Raw genomic sequence first — 22,662 nt, forward strand, 5'->3', positions numbered from 1 at the left:
TTTAAACAACCCATATTTTCAACTGCAAGCTCAAATTCATGACTAATAAGTTATTAACTTCCATTAACTTCATTTAGCTTTCAATAGTTTAAATAACAGTTAATATATCACCCGACAACCAAAAGCTCACTCAAAGTGTTTAGGTTTCATCCAAAACACTTGACCCAAGCTCACAGTTTTGTAAAATCCTTAAAAATAGGTTTAGAGAGGTTAAACAACTCCCATTAGTCCCATTAGAAACAATGAGTTTGGACCCAAAGCCTTAAGGTGTAACATCCTTAATTTTAAACTAGATTAAATAAGCCCAGTTAGATTAATTAAGTGTATTAGCAAGGTGTGTGGCCAGAGAGGCCTAATAGGGATGTTTGGTTTCAATTTTAGCCTTAAACATTAGTCCAAAAGAGAATTAGGTCACCTAGGAATGAAAGAGGAAGAAATTCTAAAGGGGAAAATTCTGTACCACCTACTGTAGCTTGTAGATAAGCCGCTGTGGCACATGTGTGGCAATACGCTTGGGAGGTGCTCTTTGTGCCATGCATCGCGGTGCATAGACACATTTTTGCTATCATAAGTTTATAAAATGAAGCAAAAACTAAAGGAAAAATAAAAGAATTTAAGAGAGTCCAAAGAGCTATGCTAGGGCTTAAAGAAACTGACTAGTGGGAGTAATTTAGAGCTCATAAATATCAAGGGTAAGCTTCCTACACTTAAATCTTTCTCTCTTCTTTCATTTTCTTAATGGTCAAAGTCAGCATTTAATTGATGCTAGTGATTTTCAGTTCATATAGGCTATGTGTCTGAATTTATTGATCTAAATAGAGTTAACAAGTATATATTGAGCTAAGTAAATTTAGTATTTGTGAATATATGATGGTTGGTGATTGAAGGATATTAAATGTCTGAAAATCCTCATACATAAGTTGGTTGGGAACAATGTAGTCCTATTAATGATCATTAAAGAGCTTAATAATGTTAATGAGGGTTAAAAAGCTAAGAAACCTTATGGGTATTTTTACATGAGTCAAAAATAAATCTCGAGCATTATGAAGGGTGGAATTTTTAGTGAAGATTAGCTCAAATATGAATATTGATAAATTGCATTGTAAATGCTTGTAGAGTGACTATCATTGCCACCATTTAAGCTTCTTGAAAGCTTTGGGAGTGAGTATTTGAGGGGTAAAATCTTTGACTTCTCAAAGGTTGGAGGTAACCGGAAGAATTTTATCTTATAATTTTGTGTTGATTAGTTTATTAATTGATATTGATAAATGAATTATGTGAAATTGATTAAAATGCAAATGTGGCTTGTTTTGTTTGAAAAATCCACTATTGAAGTGGTGATTAAATATAGTCCAATGTTTTTGAAATCATGGAATACAATGATTTATGTAATTAAGAGTTCAATGATTTATAAAATGATAAAGTTCAATGAAATTGGTTATGTGGAGTTCTATGAATTATGTTAAATATGAATTATTACATGAATATGCATTGCATGATCATAAAAGATGGGAGTTTGCCTAGGAAGAGGAATAAAAAAAATTAAATCCATGTAGTAGGGCTCCTATCTGAGCGATGGCTTGCCCGAATTGATTATATTCATATTGTCCTATTGGTTTAACGAAGGACTATCTCACTAGTTTGACGAGAGACTCGAACTTAGCTAGCTATTCACCGATTCAATGAAGAAGTTAGTTTAAGGGGTATGACACCCCATAGTGTGAGAAATGGGGAAATCATATTTTACAAGTGAGTTGGATAAGTCTTGACTGGGTAATCTTCTCACAAGTATTTAGGCTAGAGAAGTCACGATTATAGACTATCCAATCATGTTATAGCCTACAGTTTCGTGTTAAAAGAATAAGGAAGATATAAGGGAGGCGTAATCATGCATATAGTGAAAAAGGGCACATAGTTGATATATTGTGATCTAGTGAATTAATACACTTAAAAATCTTGTTGATTATGTAAGGGCATTAATTTGTTTAACATTCCGTGAATATGAATCATAGCAAATGAATATGTGGATATTTGCTCTTGAGACATGTTTATAAATTGATTTTTAATCATAATCTCATATGTATGTCTTGAAGATGATGAGAAGGTTGAGTTAAGCCCTTGAACATGTCTATACTTTGTAATTATTTATAATTGTCAGTTGCATTTAAATTAATTGATATCCATTAGTATGAGTTAGTTGGACCTTGGTTGTTAAGTGGTTATACTTACCTCACTATCTTTAATTACATGGAATAGCTCAAGAGGATCAGATAGAGGAAAGCAACTAGAGGCATAAGACTGTGATCCTATTTTAGTAGGCCTCTTTATTTTTTTAGCCTTTATGTATATTTGACAATTTAAATTGCCAACTATGATCGATTCATTTTTTATTCTTGCTTGCATTATATATTCTGTGAGTTGTAAATGTATTTTGGGCCTTAGGAAATGAGTTTATGATATGTGTTATCTGTGTAAGGGCTAAATTACTAATGCAAGTAAAAATTGAACATATTATGGGTCAATTATGGATTACTTGATAAAAATGTGCTTAAACTCACCCTTGTATGTTTTTGAAATCAAGGGTTTGAGTAGTAAAATTGTGATCTATAAGTATTTAATGAGATGTGGTGTATTGTAAGAGTTAGTTTTGATGCCTTGCATGTGGTCAAATTGATATCAATGGCTATTAATTTTTGATAATTGAATTGGACACTTAGTTTTGCAAAATTATTGAAGAAGTGTAAGTTTTGAAGAGAGTATTCACATTTTGATTGAGAAATGATTTGATTATAAAACCAAAGCCATTAGTTAAAGTTCAGAAAGAGCTTTCTGTAGATACTTAGTTCATATCAATCAGATGTCAGATGGAGAATTGCAGCGCATCGAAAGTTTCCCCAAAAGTTATTAAATTGACAGCAGAAGTTACTATCAAAAATCGTGCAAATGCACCACGGCGCATGCTCAATGAGCCACGGTGCATGCCCTAAAATTCTACAAAATTATCTTGTTCTAAATTTCTTTAGCAAATGTACTCATGTCTGAAAAGATCCTATACTTGCATATTTGTGAACTCTGATCTGTCTATTTTAAAGACTTTGATAATGGTTTTAGTTTTGTAAACTTGGGATCAATAATTTTTCAACCATTTGCAACTTCGTAATATGTTAATTATCTTGATCCAATCTCTTAATTAACTAAATTTTAGAGTTAATCATGATTTAGAAGGAGGAGGATATTATGTAAGGTATGAAAATATCACCCTTTAAAGAGAAAACAGGTTGAAAAGTATGAATGGAGAGGGTAAAGGAAAGAGAAATGAATACCTTAGAATCTTAATCTTAAAGCTTAAAATCCCTTTAAAATAGTAGTAGATGTTTGCCCTGGTAGACCAGAGGCTTCTCTCATTGCTCTCTTCTATGTTCTCATTTTTTTCCTTCTAGTTCAAGCTCGAGCTTCGTCCCCACTTTTAAAATTTTAGACCATTCACCATAACGTGTGGCACAAAATGGGCATTCATGATTTTGTCTCTTAATTTAAGCACAGGTGGCGCAATCCTCTTCCAAGTTCAATCTAAAAGCTGTATCTAAAATCAATAGGCTCGTTAACTATCACTAATTGTCAATAAGCCAATTCTCAATAACACCTAATTACCTTTGATTGATGAATTAAATTTGAAAGTTAAAATTCAAGATATTATAATATTCACTTTCACTATGGCCCACATGAGCAAATGCTTTTGTAATTTCATGTGCCCTTAATAGAAAATCATTAAAACCCATTGTCTCAGTACAACACGCCTTCATTAGATTTAAATCCTCCAGGATTTAGTGGTGAAACTAGCTTGAGGTTAAGCATGTTCAGTCAGCCCAATGGTAACCACCAATTTTCTATAGCCTCAAAGTCATTGGGTTTAAGGTTTTAATTTTGCCTATGAGGCTTTAGTCGATGGTGATTCATGAAATACCTTCTAAGATCCCAAGGCATGATTGTCGGTTCATAACTCCTTAGGAAAATTTTTGTCCCCTTTTACAAACCAAAACTCCAAAGCTATAATATTTTTTAAAGATGCAATAATATATATAATATTTTATTCCATCATCAAAATTTGAGCCCATCACATGAATCATTTCATGATTCACTAGTGGGAAAACAAATTTAAAAAACATAAGTTAGATTTAAACTTATCTTATTTCCTTTGCAATTAACCAAATGGGTTAGAGAACACCGCATCACAACAAACTCATGAGATCAATAGGCTAAAACGAGCTCTTCCACATCCTATACAACATTTCAATTATAAATTGAAACTGACCATATAACCTTCTATGACATTAAGGCTAGCATAAAACCCATTCTGTACATACACCAAGTATTTGAACAAATTCAATTATAAATATGACACTCAGTCATATAATTTCTTTTCAGTCTCATGTGCTCACCATCATTAACATGAAATATACTTTGTAATTTTTAATAAACATTGTAGTTTTTATATGATTTCTACTGCACTTGCAGTTTGCAAATAATAGATTGTAATCGTCTAGATCATTCCAAAATTATTCTTTCAATAGTAACATACATGCATTCTAATGGCAAGAAATCTTCAATAATATTTTGTTTATAAAACATATTTTTATGTCTCATTAATGCTTTATACTACTGAAATATAAAACCCACTATTCCTTATTATGCTAGGTGACCAAAGGATACAACCGTGTTAGCTACCCTTGCTCCATTTAGTCATACCCAAAACTCTATAGCTATGCATGTCTTAATAATCAATCAATCTGAGAGCTATTAGAGACAAGAGAAAGAAACTAGAGAAGGATTGAAAAATATCATATCTATTATTAAGATGAAGGTTACATTATATACATAAAGAAAATAGAAAATACAATAATGACTAATAACTATATAATAATATCAAATAATATCTCTTAATAATAATTGAGATATATACACAATAATAATAAAATATATTTGGAGAATATTTTAGATAACATCCCCTCTAAAACTTAAGATGGCTTCACAGAAAGCAACTTGAGTTTGTCTACTAGAAACTGAAAGCAGCCTGGATGAAAAGACTTTGTAAACAAGTCCATCGGCTGATACTTGGTTTGAATTGGAACAAGTTGGATGATGGCCCGAACAACATGCTACCGAGTAAAGTGACAATCAATCTCAATATGTTTGGTCCCCTCATGAAACACATCATTGTGAGCAATCTTAATTGCAACTTGACTATCACAATAAATGTCTATGGAGGAGCTCTGGGATACTCCCAACTCATTAAGTAACCAACGAAGCCAAAGTACCTTAGTAGTAGTGTCTGCTAGTGCACGATATTCTGATTCAGCACTAGAGCGAGAGGCTAATATCTGCTTCTTACTTCTCCAAGAGATAAGGGAATGACTGAAGAAGATACAGAAACTTGTAGACCGTCGATCATCATGATCACCACCCTAATCAGCATTAAAGTGAGCTTGCAGTGCAAGAAAGGAGCTAGCAGAGAAGTGAAGCCCATGATACAGAGTGCCTTTGATATACCGAATGATCTAAAGAACTGTTGCATAATGAGTTGTGCGAGGCTCAGACATAAACTGACTAACAACATGAACTACATAAGCAATATCAGGTCGCGTGATGGCAGGATAGATAAAGCCTCAACCAGTTGGTGGTAATGGGTGGGATTATCTAACAAGATGCCATCGGTAGAAGTATAGTGAATATTTAGTTCAATAGGAGTAGTTTCGACCTCCTCATCAGAAAGGTGAGCTCAGGATATCAAATCGATATCATAATTGACTTGAGAGAGAGATATACCATCATTCCTATGGTGGACCTTGATCCTAAGAAAATAGTTCAACCTACCAAGATCCTTCATTTCAAATTACGGGCCCAAGTATGTCTTGAGCTCATGAACTCTTATATCATCACTGCCTGTGATAATCATATCATCAACATACAGTAGTAACAAAACAATACCATGAGCAGTAGAGCAACCAAATAGAGCCGAGTTGTGAGGACTACAAGAAAAATGTAATTGATTCATAGTGTTACTAAACTTAGCAAACCATGCACATAGAGCCTGCTTAAGCCCATATAAAGCTTGATGAAGATGATAGACCTTGTCTTTTGGATGTTAATACCCAGGTAGAGGCTTTATATACACTTTTTCTAAATCTCCATTTAGAAAGGCATTTTTAACATCCATCTGGTAAAGAGGCTAGTGCTTAACAGTAAAAATGGCTATAAGGCTGTGAACAAATGTCATACGGGCTATAGGTGCAAAAGTTTCCTCATAGTCAGCACCATACTCCTGAGTGAATTTTTAGGCCACCAAGCGAGCCTTACATTGTTTCAAAAAGCCATCAGAATGAGTCTTGTTCTTGTAGACCTATCAGCACCTAACCAAAGTTTTACTAAGACGAAGATTAACAAGATTCTAAGTATACATTTTCTCTAGGGCCTGCAATTCATCATCCATAGCTTACTGCCAAAGGGGATCACGAGAGGCTTCTTTAAAGGATTTGGGTTCTTAAAATTAGAGAATGGTGGAAAAACAATGGTAATCATTAAGGTAAGAGGGAGGATTTCTTACACAATTGGGTCGAGAGTCTGTAAATGATATAGGCTCAGTAGGTGTGACTTGTGTTGGAGGAGCAATAAGTGTGACAGTAGGCATATCTGGAGCGGGCATAGTATCGGTTATGGAAACGAGCTCAATAGAAGAATCTATGCTCAAGTCGTTGGCAAAAAGATCAATAGAAATATCTGTAAAAATAAGAGGTGAAGAAGATGAGAATGACGAGAGATCGGTTAGCGATGAAAACTTGATATTTTCCTAAAAGACAACATGCTAAGAAATACGAATGCGGTGAGAGAGAGGATCCTAACAACGATAACCCTTATGCTCAAAATCATAACCAAGAAAACAACAAACACGAGAATGAGCTTGAAGTTTATTTGTCTCATGAGACGGAAGAAGAACAAAACAGGCACAAGCAAAGACTTTCAAAAGACTATAATCGAGAGGATAACCATAGAGACGCTTAAAAGGAGAAATGTTATTGATAATAAGAGATGGGAGTCGATTAATGCAAAAGATAGAGGTTAAGGCTGCTTCACCCCAAAACCGTTTAGGACAAGAAGAGGAAATGAGCAATGCTCTAATAAAATCAAGAATATGATGATGTTTACGCTCAGCACAGCCATTTTGTTGAGAAGTATAAGGACAAGAATGTTGAAAAATAGTACCTTGAGAATTAAGAAAGGTGAGTAATTTAGGGTCACGATATTATGAAGTATTATCAATGAAAAATTTTGATGACTTTAGAATACTGAGTGTGAACCATGGTAGCAAATTTGATATAAATTTTAGGTAACTCAGATCAATGTTTCATCATATAAATCCAAGTAAAATGAGAAAAATCATCAATAAAAATCACAAAATATCAGAATCCTCCCATAGAAGGAGTAGGTGCAGGGCCCTAAACATTAGAATGAATCAAATCAAATAGAGAAGCAGCAATAGAATCATTTTTATGAAAAGAAAGTAGGTTGTTTGGCAATCTGACAAGAAACACATTGCAAAGAATGACTATGAATATGACCTAAAAGACCACTAGAAATTAAAGGACGTAATTTACTTAAAGAAGGGTCAACAAGATGATGATGCCATAGGTCGAGAGAAGAATTAAGAGAAGAGGATGTGGAGGCAGCACACAATGTGGGAATAGTGATCTCAGGTAGGTGTATTGAAGTGAGCTTGAACATGCGACCAACTTTGCGCTCGGTCCCGACAACTTGTCTTGTTTGAGAATCCATCACAACACAACCACGTTTATTAAATAACACGTCATAACCCATATCAACGAGTTGTCCAACAGAAAGAAGGTTAAAGTTAATGGGAGGAACAAAATATATATCATGAATGGATAGGGAAGGCAAGGAGACAGTACCAATATGATTAACAGGCATTTGAGAATTATCAGCAGTGTGTATAGGATAGGCAGTAGAGTTAGGTGTCATAGAGGAGAAGAAATTTTCTTGACCTGTCATATGATTGTAGCAAGTAGAGTTAAAATACCAAGTGAATTTATCGGTGAGAGTAGATAAGGCAGTAGATAGGCTAGAGGAATCGAAGATGAATGTGCACAACAAAGTTTCATGTCCAATCGGAGAGGATCCTAAAGTAGGCTGAGGAAGATCACATTTTCCAACTAAAGACGGTAATTACAACCATTCAAAGTAACTAATATAGATTGAGCAACATTTGAATTTTTCATTTTTTTAAGGGAAAAAAGGCTTATAAAAGAGAATGAAGGATTAAAAACATCTAAACCAAAGACTGTAGTGCGAATGGCATAGCGCTCACACCAGGAAACTAGTCAATGATCTGACTGTTCATAATGATGTATTGGATGTTCTTTACTTGTGACCAAATTTTAGCACGATCCAACGGTTAACGCATCTGAAAATGTCGATTTATCGAAGCTGCTTGTGGATATGCGAAAATAAATTTAAGATAGATCTGAACTCGTGACGAAAGATGGCAATACTACTGCGAAGGAAAGCTAACACTCTTCAAAACCTGACTTATTGTGAGAAAAAATATTGTATGGCTCTGGTACCATGAGAGCTATTAGAGACAAGAGAGAAAAATTAGAGAAGGATTGAAAAATGTCGTATCTATTATTAAGATGAAGGTTACATTATATACACAAAGAAAATAAAAAATACAATAATGACTAATAACTATATAATAATATCAAATAATATATCCTAATAATAATTGAGATATATACACAATAATAAAAAAAGATATTTGGAGAATATTTTAGATAATACAATCAAAATCAAAAAGTTTTTTAACATGGAATGCAAAATATTGTATACATCATATAATAAGAAAAATAAATTCTTTCAAACAACAATTTCTCTTTTTTCCTTTTCAGAAAAAACGTACACTTATCTTGTTTCCATTGCCATGCGAGGCGAAGACATCTTCATCCAAAATGACTAGCTTTTAAGATTATTGGAATCAACAAGTAGATTTAAAGTCTGAATTGTGCCAATGATACTTTTAGAGCTATTTTGCCATATTGGATTGTTTGCACAACAACTTCCTAAAATTAAACAGACTCATCTTGTAAAAATTAATAGGAGCACAGAACAACAGACACTAGTAGAATAATACTTTGGCAACACAACACAGTATAGATGTAGAGGAAAGAATTGACTTGAAAACTGAAGAGTTTAGCATTGGACTCACAACACTCCCTAATATTTATAGACACTAATCAAACAACTTTTGAACATCCTCAAATTATGATTTAATTTTCAGTTTCATAAATATTGTGGCTCATTAGACTAATTTATTTGGTGGTTTCTGAATGTTGCATTTGAAGGCAATAAAAAAAATCAATTTTTATTTTTAATAGCTTGAAATAGTGTTTAATATTATTGATGGAAAATACTTATTTCTTTTGAAATACTGATATATTTTAAAAATATCCAACGAATTTGTTGGTCGTCTGATCCTTTTCTATTTTTTCAAGAGACATGAAACTTCAAATGAATATATTCACGTTTTTATCATTCGGTATTTTACTTGTTCTTATTTGAGGTATACTTGGGATCCAATTGGAAGAAATATCTTCTTATGTTCGTCCATATGGGTAGAACCTTTTTTTTTTTTAAGGATTTATAAAGGGTAATCAATATTTTTTTAATATGACAACCAAGAATTGAATTCATGCATTTTTATTTTTGAGCGAGCTTTTATGACGGTTAAAGAATCTTGAAAAAATTAATTTTTTAGTCCTCTAATTTTTAAGTCACTTATAACTTAGTCCCTCAATTATAACTCCCATATGACTTAGTCCTTCAACTTTTGAATGATTTACAAATTAGTCCCTTAATTTTGTTAATTTTTTTTCATGTTAGCTTATATTTCACATCAATGAGCAAGAGGAGGGTATTTTAAAATAATATATGAGCATTTTTTTATTCCTCTTATTTGATAAGAATTTTTTTAAAAAAAATTAAAAAATAAGGATCGAGTTATAGGTGAATCAAAAGTAGAGAGATTGAGTCGCAGCGAGTCATAGTTAAGGGATTGAGTTATAATTGAGTTAAAAGTTGAAGAATTAAAAGATTAATTTTTTCAAAAATCTTTATTTATATATGTATATATATGAAGTCACAATATAAAGTCTTTCTCTAACACTTGTAATGTTAAAGATATAGTCGAACATTAAATATTAGCGTCTCTTTTATTAGAAATTCAAACTTTTGTTTGTTTTGCTGTGAAGAGCCAACTCCCTTGGAAGTAGACTCAACAATTGTAATGAAATATAAAATATTTATAAATAAAAATTACAATATAAAACTAAGTTTTAAGAACATTATCCAAAAGAAAGTGATTATAAAAATTACAAGACAGAAACAGGAAAAATAAAATGACAGTAACGTTATATTAGACATAATAAATATGAGTAATATTATTTATTTTTAATAAAAATTTAAATTTTTATTTTTAAAAATAATATAATTAAAAAAAATTAAGAATAATGAAGTTTTTAGTCTACCAAATTCGCCTCAATTATCAATTTGATCCATCAAATTTAATTTTATGTATTTGGTCAATACTATTAAAATTTACAATAATAACATATTAATATCAATTATGTAGATTAATAAATAAAAGTATTTTTATGTTAGGAAAAATGGATTCACGGATTTTTAAAAACAAACAAAACAAACGTAAGGTCTATATTGATAAAAAAATTAAATTGATTTGAGGGTCATTTTATTGCTATTTAACTATATATATTTGTCAGGTTATCTAATATATTTCACATATTAGATTAATTTGGAGGTCAATTCATGGTTTAAAACTTAAAATTAAAGGACTAACATGATAATATAAAAATACAAGGTATTAACTTGATAAAAAAAATAAATTTAAGGAGCTAATAAATTGATAACTAAATCAACTTCAAGGAATTGAAAGTTTTATTATTAAAAGAAATTAATTTTTGAAGTAGAAATAAAGTAATAATTTTTGACACAGGCTAATCCCATAATTTAATCGGCCACGTGAGTAGGAGTTTCTTAGTGCTATTTTATCCTTCTCCCTTACTGGATGTTATTTTTTTTAATACTGTTGATTCCATTGTATCTACACTGTTGCCTTATTGTGTTTATAACTTCATATACATACATCTGCGCGCGGGCGCGGGTACCTTGTATAAAAGACAAGACAAGAGAGAAGATATATTGATTTGGGCTCATGAATTCGAAAAATCTATACCTGAACATGACTTTTTCCCAGGTAATTTTTTTTTTTTTGGCTGAAATTTTTCCCAGGTAATTTATATCCCAAATATAAATGGAATCACTCTGATTTCTGAGAAAAAAAAGTTAACACTTGTAGTTTTGGGGTTAAATCTACCAATTCATTTTATTTTCAAAAATCTGAAAGGAACTAGTTTTATTATATTATTCGCCCAATACAAGTTAAAATTTATTGAGATGCTTGGTGAAAAATGGTAAAATACTAAATTCATTTGTTTATACCTTTTATCCTTGTGCTGGAAATAAAATCTCTCTCTCTCTCTCTTTCGCTCTAAAAGAGTTAGAAGTAGAATCTCAATATAACAGGATGTGTAATTTTCAATATTTATGCAGGCTGGATTAAGATGGGGCTTCTAAAATTCAAAATTATCATATTTGTGAAGCTAACATTTGTTTTTTTATTAATATTTAATTAATATCAATACTGTAGACCAATAACATTACAATTATAGCCGCCAAAAAAATATATTACTGTTATAAAAACAATGATTTTACTAATTTCGAAGTACATCATTTTTTATAATATTTTTTTTATGGAAAAATGTTAAATTTTAATAATTAAAATTAAGGATTTTCACTGTGGAGTGGAAAATTCAAATGAATCTTTATTTTTTGGCCAACAAAATTCAAAGAATCTCATACCATATTACATATCTTACATAATTAAGTGATAGAAAAATGAACAATGATCTTCACTTTTATCCGAGGTCTATATTTTTATTTTTCTTGTTACTTAAACCAAATTTTTATAAAGATAAAATTTCTTAAAGATGATTCTAATTAGTTTGTTTACTAAATATTTCAAAATTTCTTTGGAAAGAGCGAAAAAAAAGAACAAATAAAAGAAAAGGAATCCTCTCTGTTTTCCAAGAGAGACAAATCTATTTCTTGGATCATGAATGAAAAAAATATATATTCATCTCAACTAAATTTATAATCTAATTAGAGATAGGGATCGAATTCTAATTACTTACGTCAGTATAACCGTCTAAGAGCCCTTGCCACTCATATATAGGATATGTTTAAAAGTATTCATGCACATTATTGTCTTTTCATAGGAAGAAGAGATAAAATAATTAAAACATGACTAATATAAAAAACAACGAATTAATATTAATTTGAAATAAAATAATCTACAGCAAGAAATATAATTAACTTATTGAAAAACACCACTCAAGATCTCTAGACTTTAATTACCTGTCGTTTTTAATTCCTGTATAGTTTATATTCATGATTTCTAATCCTTTTGTTTACTGTTCTTGAAACGATAGCTCTTTTATTTTTAAAAAAAATAATAAGAAGCGCCATGAGTTGGCTCAAAATTGCGTTAATTTTGTTGAAATACAATGCTATGATGCCATTCTTCACCCCACTCGCACGTAGTTGTTTGAGAGAGTGATATTCTTTTTTCTTTCTTTCTATTTTTAATTAGACCAGATTTTTTTTCAGTAAATTTTATAATTGTCGCCCCCACCCCAAATGAACATGTTTTTTCTAGTCATGTAATGAGTTTAACGATGTCAAGTTTACCTCAACAAACTTAATACAGTTTAAGATATCTCATATTCATTTCGTGTATTTTTCAAAGAATTATTAAGTAAATAAAACCCTTAATTATTATTCAAAAATTATTTTGAATCTTAAACTCTTAAAATATATAAAATAAATTTTAAATTTTTAAATTCATATAAAATAAACCCTGGCTATTAACTTTTTAACACCGTTACTGTCCACGCAGGTATTATTCAGGATTTATTTTCCTACGAATTTAACTTTGACTGTTATAATATTTACGTGGATACTAACGGTGTTAAAAAAATTAATGACTAGGGTTTATTTTGTTATGAATATAAAAGTTTAAAGTTTATTTTATATATTTTTAAAAATTTAGAATCTAAGATGATTTTTGAGTAAGAGTTCAAGATTTTATTTGTCCATTAATACTTTTCCAAAATACAGGGATTGCCATGTTAAAAGAGATGGAAAATCACAAAAATAAACCATAAGAACTTAAAAAAAAAAACACTGTTGAATATAGGGACATGAAGTGCTCTTTTTCCTATGTTATCAATCAATTTTCATATGAAATACACTCATATCTCTCAATATAAAATTAGTAGAAAATCGTAACATAAATAATGCATATAATGAATGAAAAAAACATGTTTATTTTTTTTTTTTTTAAACCAAAACATGAATGAAATGTGTTGTTGATATCAAAACCAAAACCAATGCACAAAGCGAGATTCGTTCTGTTACCATTTGTGTTCAATGTGTACTTTTACTACATTCTTTAAATTCTTTGTTTTCCCTTGTTAGAAAAAGATAAGCAACAACTTAGTTGGCTAGAGATCGCAAGCACTGAGTCATCTCCAGAATGGTCCCGATCCTCCAAAAAAGAAAAAACCGTTTTTGTTTAGAGTGGCTCGAGGGATAAAATTAAATTAAATTATTTAAAGTTTTGAATTTGAATTTGGGTCATAAAATAAACAATCACATTCAATAAAAATATTAAAGGCATTCTCAAGATATCATAGGTTGTTGTTAATAAGATCAGTTCTAGACAATAGACAATCATGTATTAGTCTGGTGGTTCATAATAAGAAATTAAAGGGATTTTTTTTTTTTCACAAACAGGAAAAAAATAACACTAATTTACTTCCGAAATATATTTGTTCAGTATTTTCTTTTTTACTGTGAAGGAAAATCCAATTATGTGGTTTCCGTGAATGGGTTTGTCCAGCCAGTGACTGCCATTTCTGTCGCATTTTACAGTAACGCAATCCAACCAAAAGCGATGCCCTTTTCATTTTTCTTTATCTGTCCGTCCTTTTTTTCATTTTGCGTATTATAAATGGAAAAATCAATCCCTGGAAGCCACGAAGTGAGAATTTCTTGTCATTGAAGGTACCCCTCTTTTGTTGCTTGACCCTCAATCAAAGACCCATCTTTTCCGTTTTGCTTCGGCAACTTCACCAGAAGCCCTAATCTCCATACCCACCTTCTTCTTCTTCATCCTCAGTCTTTACCTCCTTATGGGTCGCGAGACGTTGCCAGTTCCAGCTGCACCAGCCCCAGTAGTGACAACACCGAATCCAACGACACCAGTAGTAGCACCCCAAGCTCCTCCTACATCACTTGCTCCTGGGTTTCGCTTTCACCCAACTGATGAGGAACTCGTTATTTACTACCTTAAGCGCAAAGTTTGTGGAAAAACTTTCCGATTTGATGCAATCTCTGAAGTCGACATTTACAGAAGCGAGCCTTGGGACCTAGCAGGTCACTCTCCTTTTTCTCCCCGAAATATTTTACCTTTGCATTTTTTGTGTATGTAAAAAAGACTGATGAGTTTTGCTTTCCTTTTTTCTCCATTCTAAAGCATTTTTTTGTTTCTTCTTTCGCATTGGGGTTTGACGCTGTAATGCTGGATTTTCTCGATATGGGTGTTCTTGTTTATGTGGAAATTTCGTGGGTTCACGTTCCTTTTTCCTCATACATTTCTGGGTATTTGTTGTTTTTGCCCTCTTATTTTTTATCCTGGTGGTGGTGGGACGAATGGCTGTTTCAGATAAGTCAAGGTTGAAGACGAGGACCAGGAATGGTATTTTTTTAGTGCATTGGATAAGAAATACGGTAATGGAGGGAGAATGAACAGGGCTACTAGCAAAGGATACTGGAAAGCCACTGGGAATGACCGTCCAGTGAGGCATGAACAAAGGACTGTGGGGCTGAAAAAAACTTTGGTATTTCATAGTGGGAGGGCTCCAGATGGTAAGCGTACCAATTGGGTTATGCATGAGTACAGGCTTGTTGATGAAGAGCTGGAAAGAGCTGGAATTGGGTCCACCCAGGTGAGATCATAGTTAAATTTACTTAATGTTGTTGTCCCGAGAATAAAAATGTAGAAAATGAAGCTTGAGATGAGAGCTTAAACTGCTTAAATTATGCCCTCCTTTTCCTTAGTAGCTGGAAAGGGGTCTCCTCATTTGAACCAATTATTTCATTTTGGTAAAATAAGGAGCTTAGTGTTTGGGTTCCCTAACTGTGGAACTCTTGGATGCAGAAGTTTGAAGTTATTTCTTATTCAGTTATCTTCCGAGCAAGCAGCACTGTATTGTTTTGTTTCGGAAAATATGGTGCATGGACGTTGTTATTATATCTCAATCATAGTTTCACCTCTTGTTTTTAACTCATTTCTCTGCTGGGTGGAAAAGGATGCATACGTTTTGTGTAGAGTATTTCACAAAAATAACATAGGACCTCCAAATGGTCAACGTTATGCACCTTTCATTGAGGAAGAATGGGATGATTCATCAGCACTGATTCCAGGGGCAGAGCCTGTTAATGAAGCTACAGCCATCCGTCGTCCACTCATTGAAGGCAATGGTCATGTTGGCTGTTTTGAAGGAACTAATGGTGTCCAGGTTTGTTCTTTCCCAGAAAATTATCCAATCTAGTGTAGTTGTCTAACTTGGGGAGTACATTTTGCCTCAGATGCAGTAAGGTTTCAATTAAAAGATTGGCCCTAAAAAAACCTTAAAATATAACGGTTTAAAGTTGTATTTTAGAGTTTATGCACTAATTTTGTAATTAGGTTTAAGTTTCTGGTTGAAAATGCAGCTTTCTTTAAACTTTGTGTGGAGCTGTGGATATTAGATGGTAATGTTTACACATGCTTACAAAGTAACTAATTTATTGGTTGCTTGAATTTATCAAATCACTTTCTGTGGTTTTGTCAGAGAATGATAGATAACATGAAATATGCAGAAAAGTCATGCTTCAACTGACAACTTGAGTAGACAGAATATTCGCTGGGATATCTGTTGCCACCTGTGGTTTTGTGTTTGCAATATTTCCCGTTTATAGGCTTGCTATGTGTGTGTGTGTGTGTTTGTCTTCGTAGCAAATAATACTATGTGCTCTATACCCCTTTCACGAGACCAAGAACATGTGAGGTAAAGATGAATTAACATGTCCTAATTAACAAAATAAAGTAGTAGTTATTTATTTATTTTTTGGTTTGTGCTGGAGCAATGCCAGATCAATATAAGGGTATTCCCAATTTGTTTATTTTGCTCCTCTTTCAAGATGTTTGATTACTTTGACTTCCCCGTATGATTATTATCTTAAAAAGGCTTTTGTAGCATGAAGGATTTCGTTTCCTGACTGAAAATTTGGCCCTTCTGTCTTTCCTTACTAGATGGAAAAAGAATTGCGTTGCCAAGAAGATGAATCCTCCTACTTTTAAGACTTTAAGAGTCGTTTTACAGTTTTACTAGGTTTAGACATTACTTACGCCCTGATTTGGGAAGTGAAACAAAATATCCTTGTTGAGCAAGGATGATAGGGCTTCCAGCAGCAGGTGACTTGGGGCCCAATCTTTGCAATCAGGATCATGATATTATTAGTTGGGTTTGTAAAGCTTAGGGATATGAGATATCTTGGATGATTTGTTACTTCTTGCACTGAATGTTATTTGAGGGGGATTGACTTGAATCTTTGATTGGTCATGATAGTATGAGCTACATTTATCTTCAAGAATGAACTTAAATCCTTAAGGAAAACATAGATAAATCATAGAAACTTGGGGGAGGGGGAATGGGGAAGGAAGGAAAGAGAATTTGACTTTATACTCAAACCCTCTTGTTCTTTGTATCCATCTCCCTACCTAACAATCCCTTTTTCTGAATTTGTCTTTATACTGAAACCTTCTTGTTCCTTATATCCATCTCCATACCTAGCAATCCCTTTTTCCTGGAATTCACAATTCATATTGGTTGATTTTGAGATCAGCTTTCGCCTAGTTCTTTTTGTCACTTTATCTCTTGGTTAATCAATGACCATTGCTTGTTGATTTCTGTTTTACTAAACTTTTGATGTCATCATTGTGGGGTTAATATCCACATTGTTTTGTTTCTGTGGAACTTATTTGTTATTTGGATCAATCTTATGCTGATTTGGTTGGGAACCACAGATTCATAAAATGTGAATTTTAGTCGTTCTTACTGTTTCTGATGGTTCATCAAACATTGAAGTACATTGCAAGAGCGAGTTATTTGTGGTTAAGCTATGTAGTTGAAGATATCTGAAGAAAACTTTCCTACTGCTGCTGCTGTAAAAATAAAACTTGATTAGTTTATATATTTAGTCTTGATTTATATAGTAGAACTAGATTTAGGTATAATATCATAAGTTTTTCTATAAGGTTCTTTAATAAATACATGAATGTGGAGAACCCTTTTTTGGAACATCTGATGAGGTGGTGCTGAGCTTTGAAGAGGTATTCATTCAATCATTTGTCTTGTTTTTTTTTTTTTGAAAACTTAATAGAAAATATTAAAAAAAATTGTGCTTAACTTTTCTCCTATATAATATCATTAATTAATTTGCAATTAAAAGAGGTTTAACAAGTAAACTTTCACCCTTTAATATCTCACCACAAGGATTTGCTTGTTCCATTTTGCTTCAGCAATGAAATATGTTACTAAAAGTTTAAAACCATCCATGATGAAGTTCCTTGTTGCGTGCTAGTCTTAATTGAACTAGTACAAGTTAATGAGATAACTTCATGGGTTTTTGTGAGTTTGAGTTTTGGGAACCATCACGGAGATTATGTAGAAGCAGTCATGAGGGTTTAATGTAATTCTGTGACATCTCACCCATTCACACCAAACGAAAGAAAAAAAGGGGGGATGCTTGACATGAAATACAAAGGAGTTTGGCGTTTTGATTTGTTTGTTTATAAAGGACAGTTAAATTGAGTCGGAGGTGGATGTACTCCATGGATGTAGGTTTGCTTATAACTCTTAAAATTACAATCAAGCGTTGTCTTAATTGGGGCATTTGACAGGATTTTATATGCTGGCTATGTTATGGAGTAGTGTGAACATAGTGGGCTGTGAGATAGGAACTTTAGTATTGAAATGAATCATGTATATGTACATTGAGCATCAATTGGTAAGCTGCTGTTAGTTTGTTTATGGCTCTCTAATTATCCAATAAATTAGCATCTTTAATGATTTTGAATTCAAGACTAGCTTACATGGATCAAGTTGGATATTTATTAAGGCTATTCAGGTTTGATTTTCAAGGATTGCAATGTAATTAGAGTCAATCTTCAATTTGGATTTGAAATCATCATCGATCTATTTCTTTTAAAATCTCTTCTTTTCTCCTCCCCAAACTTCCTCCCAACCATACAAAGTTTACCTTTGTTCTCCATTGTTAAACTGACAGTGTTATGTGATGTGATATCCTCACATGAGAGAATCCTGATTCACAATACTATGGTTGTGGTAGACAATATGGGGCTGTTGAATAATGCTCTCAATATTATTTATTTTGCATCACAGAAGGAATGACATTCAATGAAAGATGAGGTAGAAATGAAAGTGTTTTCTTACGTAAAGTTGTATGGTGCGAGGATGATAATGAAGCAAAATGGAAATTCTTGTGATCCAATAACTTCTGATCATTCAAACATCTTTTTTTATTCTATAATGAGTTTGTTGGTACTTGGTATCACCTTATTGCATAGTGATATACTACTTGTTTGTGATTTTAGTCTGTAGTTGACATCTCAATAAACATGTTACTGCACTTTGGTAGCATAATTGCATCATGGAATTATAGATTTCTCTGTTTTGGTTTGCTGCCGAGTTTACATTCATAGTTTTGCTAGTGACTGGAGAAGTTATCTTGTCTTTTGTTATATGTATGATTGTCTGTATACCATATCACAATGGATATGTGACAGCTTTTCTTTTCTCAAGCTTGAGAAATCCTGATATTAGATGCATCATTGAGATTTTCTGCAATTTGATGAAAAGCATTTCATGCAATGAAAAATGCAGAGTGTAGAGGGAATCTTTGTTGGATCTTTTTTTTCTTCATCAAATGAATAATTTTGTTCCAAGAAAATTTGATAGCCTCATTGTGTGACCAAAAACATAAAATAAAATGAAAGACAGTTTTTTTTGTGTGCTGCAACATTTTATTCGTGAGGGAATCACTGATTCCTTGCTATTGCATGTTTCAAAATCAGTTTGCCTCCTGTGGTTTACCCCCAAAGAAAGTTGTGAAAATGTTAAAATGTTGAGCGATTTCCCTTTCAAATATTTTTTTTCCATTTATGTGTTGAACTTTTTTACTATTTTGAGACCATATTTAGGATTGATTAATTAATTAAGTAAATAAATATCAAAGTCTGTAAATACAACAATAATAAGAAGTCTTATCTTGTTAGGTGGGGTCGGTTATATGAATTGCACGATATCATTGTGCTCTATAATCAACCAAACTTTTAAGAATATTGTTAACCAAGAGGTTTTATTCAACAACTTCTATAAGTGTTTTCTTTGGTTTTCTTTTACCCTTCTTTATCGGGCTTAAGATTATCTGTTTCATTCTCTTTACCGGTGCCTTCCACAGCCTTTTCTATAGATGAATATATAAAAAAAGGATCAAGTAAATGATTCAGTTTTGAAATCTCAACTTTATCTCAGCACTAGAGGGGTGATGAAATTGTTCAATGTGTAACTGCAACATATTTTCAACAATTTAAATGTTCATTATTCGAGTTCTATGAAAAGAGATAGAGGAAGATTAAAGAGAACATTCAATGAAATTATTAAAAGAAATTTTTTAGTTAACAATATATTCAAAGATTTAGTTGTTGATAAGAGTACAATGGTGTTGTTCAATCCATATATCTAGCCCTATCTAGTGAGATGAAGCTGTTTCTTCTTGTTGTAAATGTTCATTATTTCAAAATTCGTCTAATTATTTGTACTATTAAATTTAAGACAAAAATACTAGAGTTGTTAAGTGGGTAATAGAATAGAGCACAAGGGGGTAAATTGATTTTGGACCAAACGCAGGAGAGTGCACTACAGTAAACCCTATATTCATTTATGCCCTGCTATTTTGAAGAATTGCATCACAGAATTTGAAGCTTTCATGTGCTAAATGCTTTCTTCATTTTGGTTCATTCTTTCAGGATACCCAATCCATCAATAAAGCTCCTCTTGATGTGAATAAGCTACCAATTGAAACTCAAAATCTGCTAGCTGTCTGCAAGAGGGAGAGCATGGCTGAGTATCCGTCACCCGAAAGGGATAATTCTAAAACTATGGATGAGTACCCATCACCACAAACCGATAATCCGAAGCCATTCTCGCTAATATACAAAAGAAGGCGGCATAATTTGAACACTAGTCATTCAAATGCTCCTGAGCATTCAGCCCGTAACAGCCAGGATCCATGTTCATCGATAATAACAACCGCAGCAACAACACTTCCAGCTACAACCACCACAACAACTGCCAGTGCTTCGACGAGAAAACATTTCTTGTCTGCGTTGGTGGAGTTCTCTCTACTTGAATCTCTTGAACCCAAGGAAAGTCCTTCGACTCGCGTGCCACAATTTGACCCCTCTACTCTTGACGCTCCTGTGCCTCCTAGCTGCTTGAAATTCATCCAACAGTTGCAGGATGAGGTTCGTAAACTCTCGGTTGAGAGGGAGACAATGAAATTTGAGATTATGAGTGCTCAGGCCATGATAAACATCCTGCAATCGCGTATCGATGCGCTGAACAAAGAGAATGAGGAGTTGAAGAGAGGCAATTAGAGAATGCTTAGGAACTGGTTGTGTACATGTGCAATCTTGTTCTTGCTATTGTACCAATTTCAGCACAGCAATAGTGCTTCTTCCAGTTCATGTATTATTTTTCAAGAGTTAGTGGTAACAGGGGAGGTGAGTAATCTGTTAGTAAGGAAGGGACTCTATAAACGTGGGGGAAGTATATTTGTGTATAATGTGAGAAATGGATTTAATATAGTTTTATAGTCTAAAAACTCATGTATCAAATGATATCAGAGCCAATTCACACTATTTGATGCATGGTAAAGGTATTTATCAGGAATATTCGATATGAGTATCAAATGATGTAAATTGGCTCTAATATTGATTGGTACATGAGCATGAGTATTTAGACTATAGGACAATATATAGAATCCATTTCTAACATGTTACACCAATATGATTCCTTATTTATAGAGTTCATTTTTCACTATCAGATTACTAACTTGTTAATCTTCCCTGTAGCAATTAGGATCTGTTGTAGTTTTCAACTTAAACTAGATTTCCCAAGAGACTTGAACTTTTTATTTGCATTGTGTAATCTGTAAGGCTTTTAGTTGCCCATTGTTGTGAGAATGGTAATCTGGACTTCCTTCGCTTTGCTTGCCCTTTAGGAATGGTTAGAAACCCAATTAATCTGTCTAATATATATATATATATACACACATACAAGTGAACTCAAATTATAATATTATATATATATAATATATATATATAAAAGATACATGCGTGTATATACTGAGTCTTTTTAGTGTTTTAAGTTGAAACCTATACATGTAATCTAATAACGACGGGGTGTATGTATTAGACGGTTTGTAAATAACGACGTGGCTTATCTTTCTTCACACTTTGTTTTCAATTGGTGACTTAAATAGTCGGTAGATTTAAGCTGGTAAGATGTGATGTGACTCATCTTATAAAGACATTTATAATTTATTTGAATCAGGTCAAAGAAAATCAACTCTCAAATTTAATTACAGAAAAGGATAAATCAGGAAAAAAAACAGCAGAATAACACGAGAACCATGGAACGGAATTAAACATTTTCAAGGACCATGAATTTAAAATTATAGAAAATGACCACAGTTTTAAAGACACATAATTGACAGATAACTCTATTGAAAGTAGCAGCAGATGAGTTGCAAATCACGAAAGCTCAACGGCAAATCTAAAAACATCACTTGCAAATGGGTTATCAATTATGTAGGCTTTATAAATCCTGAAAACTCAGTAGAAAATGTTAAAAGCTTTTAAATTATAGAAGTTCTAGAAATCCTAAAACATCTAATCTTCCATTATTTACAATTGAGCGTTTAATATTAGTGTTTAGACCTAAAATGAAGCGTTAAGCCCAAAATAACAAAGAGAAAGGAAAATGAAACGTCAAGCCCAATACTTAGATGAAAAAGGCCCGGTCTGTTTCTAGATAAGGTTCCATGTTGAGCATGTACTGAGGTGAGGGGCATGACCCTTAAATCTCAGAGTGAATGAGTGTGAAAGGTTGTTAAATGAATGTGGGATCTCATTTAACGTGCCCCAAATCTTGCTGGATTGTGTCCAGCAATAGCAAATATTTTACAGATGGGCTCCTGATTCTTCAGGCACCATGGTCTTAAGCATTCAAGTATAAAAAAGGTCTAACTGATAAAATCAAGGATGGA

The 22,662-nt window shown here is 32.6% G+C and overlaps 1 protein-coding gene across 3 annotated transcripts; it reads left to right on the forward strand.

The window, feature by feature from the left end:
* The first annotated feature begins 14,929 nt into the window (after positions 1-14,929).
* LOC129300582 (NAC domain containing protein 52-like) lies at positions 14,930-21,597 on the forward strand. 3 transcript variants are annotated; one of them, XM_054939151.1, is made up of 3 exons: positions 14,930-15,212; positions 15,576-15,785; positions 20,360-21,597. In XM_054939151.1, the coding sequence occupies exons 1-3, from the start codon at positions 15,009-15,011 to the stop codon at positions 20,987-20,989; spliced, it is 1,044 nt and encodes a 347-aa protein (XP_054795126.1). In that variant the 5' UTR covers positions 14,930-15,008; the 3' UTR covers positions 20,990-21,597. The 3 variants fall into 3 exon arrangements, with proteins under 3 accessions (XP_054795126.1, XP_054795128.1, XP_054795127.1); XM_054939153.1 differs by having other exon boundaries at positions 14,989-15,212; positions 15,425-15,785; XM_054939152.1 differs by having other exon boundaries at positions 15,069-15,785.
* The last annotated feature ends 1,065 nt before the right edge of the window (positions 21,598-22,662 follow it).

This window comes from Prosopis cineraria, unplaced genomic scaffold (genome assembly GCF_029017545.1).
Source record: "Prosopis cineraria cultivar Desert tree isolate PC_DT_omini unplaced genomic scaffold, ASM2901754v1 PC1662, whole genome shotgun sequence".
Lineage (NCBI taxonomy): Eukaryota > Viridiplantae > Streptophyta > Magnoliopsida > Fabales > Fabaceae > Prosopis > Prosopis cineraria.

Excerpts from the sequence above, each read along its gene's own strand:
- LOC129300582 (XM_054939152.1), top strand. The coding sequence starts at position 15,306 with ATGCCCTCCTTTTCCTTAGTAGCTGGAAAGGGGTCTCCTCATTTGAAC. Across the intron at positions 15,786-20,359 it reads AAGGAACTAATGGTGTCCAG|GATACCCAATCCATCAATAA; the intron begins GTTTGTTCTTTC and ends TCATTCTTTCAG.